Source organism: Teleopsis dalmanni, chromosome 2 (genome assembly GCF_002237135.1).
Source record: "Teleopsis dalmanni isolate 2A chromosome 2, ASM223713v2, whole genome shotgun sequence".
NCBI lineage: Eukaryota > Metazoa > Arthropoda > Insecta > Diptera > Diopsidae > Teleopsis > Teleopsis dalmanni.
This window is the reverse complement of record NC_051847.1, coordinates 169,655,021-169,658,353: the sequence shown is the minus strand read 5'-3', so window position 1 is coordinate 169,658,353 and position 3,333 is coordinate 169,655,021. Positions and strand designations below refer to the sequence as shown.

At 30.3% G+C, this 3,333-nt stretch overlaps 1 protein-coding gene across 1 annotated transcript; it reads right to left on the bottom strand.

The window, feature by feature from the left end:
* Window positions 1–265: 265 nt before the first annotated feature.
* LOC119679607 lies at window positions 266–3,327 on the bottom strand. The gene is made up of 2 exons (XM_038092059.1): window positions 3,043–3,327; window positions 266–702 (listed from the first exon to the last, which is right to left on the bottom strand). Exons 1-2 carry the CDS (start codon window positions 3,217–3,219, stop codon window positions 388–390), a joined length of 492 nt encoding a protein of 163 aa, XP_037947987.1. The 5' UTR covers window positions 3,220–3,327; the 3' UTR covers window positions 266–387.
* Between the last annotated feature and the right edge of the window lie 6 nt (window positions 3,328–3,333).

The window sequence follows — 3,333 nt, the reverse complement described above, 5'->3', positions numbered from 1 at the left end:
AGATACGAGTATAAAAACTTATGCTGATTACATGAAATCATCTTTTCTTCTCAAACCAGGAAACCCTTTTGTGTTTGAGGATTCACACCCTCAAATGTGCGAAAAGGTCAAATGGCAAAAATATGGAAATAGGCCAAACCAAACATTCGCTACAATCCTGTAGGTATGTGTACATGGATTGCTTAAGACAAAGTAGCCCCTGAGGCGCATTTAAAAACAATTTCTTTTTATTATTATTTTATTTTTATTTTAAACAATTTTCATTCTCTCTTAAGCCACCAACTCATTGAAGCTTAAAGTTTACAATTTTTATTAAAAAAATATCATATATATTTAATAAGAAAAAGACTTGATATAAACAAATAAATAAAAAGAATTCTTGTTTTGTTATTTACTTGCTTTAGCTTTTGCTTTAGGTTTCTCTGGCTCAGCGACTTGTGCACCCTTTGGGACTTTTGAGACTTTTGGGACCTTTGCGACCTTTGCAGTGGGAACAGATTTTATAGGTTTCTCAGTTTTCTCCGTCTTCTTCTTTGCATTGCCGCCACTAGGTTGACCACCGTTTTCTATCGGAGCCTTAGTATTTGTGATTTTTAGTTTGGGTTTCTTGGATTTAGTTACTGTCTTCTTTACTGTGGCCTTTCCTGCACCAGTGGGTTTTGATACCTTTACATCCGTAGCAGCTTTCTTAGTTGTGGTTTTCTTAATTTATATGCAATATAACGAAATTAATATGATATTAATTATTTTAAGAAATACTTAGTAGAAATAACTATATATAACAATATACGTTATATGTGAACATAATATATTTTAAAAGATATAGTATAATACATGCGTAAACTTAGAATATATAAATAACATAGATAATATAAACAATATAGATAATACAAAAAATATAGAAAATATAAATAAGGTTCCAAGACCGGCTGAACTATATCATTTGATGTACAATATGATATAAGATACCATAACTAAAAAAGTAAATAAGTAAGCTTTAAAAAGAGCTGATCATATAAATATATTGAATAGAAAATGTCATATAGTGCAATTTTTACCAGCTATACCTATACCTATATAAGAAACAATTGATAATAAAACATAAAGTCATCTATTCAGCCTACCTAGAAAAAAGTGCTCTAAAGTCATGGCTTGTGATACAAAATTACACAATCTATATAGTCCCTCAGGAGAAAAAATCTGTAAGATATGACTTGCGAGGAAAAAATCAAGGAATCTACTCAGCATTTGAATCTCTGAGGTCGTGACTGACACTCTTTTAGGTTGAGAAATGTTTTATATAAATACTGTTAAAGTTGTGGAGATGATAAAGAAAGGCCAACAGTGCAACATTTCTTATGCAGCTTCCCAGATCCAGCTAGAAGCAGAGTGAAAGTTTTAACTATCAACTCCATTGGAGAGATGGCTCCAAATATTCTTTTGTTAATCTCAAAAAGTAAGCATACCAAAAAGAAAACTGATGAAGCAGATATATTGCGTATATATATATATATATATATATATATATATATATTGCGTATATGCTCATATGCTCTTCAAGTAAAACAGACTTCAGTTATAAACTTCTATAATTTTGGATCCATCGTTATGTACTTTGCTTTTTAGTTTCTATTTTTCATAGAGGGTATATGGCCGCATCTTCTTAGGCATATTCTTCTGCACTATATAATTTTCATTATGCATTACGCTATAACTCATTATTTGACAAAAACCAAAATCAATGAGAGGTCAACGTATCCTTTGATCTATATCAGAGTTACACTAGTCAACTTTTTAAACATCTAAATAGTACTCAACTTGTGCTTTACTATTTAGAAAGACATGCTTCCCCAATGCATGAAAAAGAATGAATGAAATCAAAGTCAAGTCAAATCAGAAAACCCCAATCTTATGCTCATCATATCTACACATAATTAACTATTATTATAAGTTAATTATTAGCCTTATTTAAGATTTCACTGAAATTTACGAAAATCTTGATATATCTTATTGAGCTTAAAATCATTTTGCAGTGATCACAAAAAAATGATATTAGTGATGAAACTTCACTAAAAAGCAGACGAAGCTCTAAAAACATAGGAGATTTTTACCAGACGGAAATTAGAATACAACACTTTTCTAAAGCATAAAATTTAGCAATAATAATGGAAAATGCTTTGCGACATCAATCACAATCTTCAACTATTCTATTTGACTTTCTTCCTTTATGCTAAACGGTGTCGGTTCGAGGAATGAACAGAATGAACAAGGGGTTCTTTTATGCTCTAGGTGACACTTATAGAAGATCGCAAAGTGGTTTCCACGGCGACTTTATCTTACATACACCATTGGCAATTTTTTAAATTTTTCGCAAATTTAATAAATATTTTTGTATTTAAAGTGCTTTAAGTGCTTTAAATTTTTTCTTTTAATAAAAGAATTTCATAAGTTTTCAATTATATAGAAGCCTCCTTTTATTAGCCTTTATATATACGATTATGAATTGGATTTCATACTTTTGCATCCTTAATCGACTACCTATACATAGGAGTACAGTAATCCTCCCTATAACGCGTTACCCTTATAATGCGTTTTTATATTACTCGATTTCAATCCCCCATATAACACAGGCATTCTCCCATATAACGCGATTATTTGTACAGTTCATAATTAGCTTCATGTACTTTTCCACGTATGTATACGGAGTATACTGGAATACCCCTATAACGCATTTTCTCATAACGCGGAATCAATCTACCGCTTCATAGAGGGGATTACTGTATATGTTTTTCAGCAGTGCTAAAAAGTTATGGTTTTCGATGGGATTACACAAATAAGTAACAATCACGCCATCTAGTAGCAAATAAATATAAATGACCATACATAATGTTTAGTTGTTATAAAGACAAAATAATTGTATAAAATTAAATTAATATTGAAAGATAAAAAATTTAAAATAGTACGGGATCCTAAACCAAATTAAATCAATTTCGTGAAGATATCTTCCATTCTATTAAAGTCTTAACATTTCAATGGAATTACCTTAGAAATTTTTGCATTCTTTTCTGCTGTTGTTGTCTTCTCTGCAGTAGTTTTTTTATTATTTTTTGCTGTCTCGTTATCTTTCTTCTTTGCATTGGCATTAGCTTTTCCTTTAGCTTTAGTTTCGGCAATTTTTTCTTGCTTTTTTTGCATCTTCAACTTTCTAGTTTTCTCCATAGCAATCTCCTTTTTAGCTTCAGCTGTTAACTTAAATGAACGCTTGATTTGTGATAATTTTCCAATAGACAACGAGTCTTTTATATATCTTTTAATCTGCAAATTAACTTTTTT

Bases quoted from the DNA above. Each gene is read 5' to 3' on its own strand.
- LOC119679607 (XM_038092059.1), bottom strand. From the start codon at position 3,219: ATGGAGAAAACTAGAAAGTTGAAGATGCAAAAAAAGCAAGAAAAAATT. The intron at 703-3,042 runs GTAATTCCATTG...ATATAAATTAAG, and splicing joins AGAATGCAAAAATTTCTAAG to AAAACCACAACTAAGAAAGC.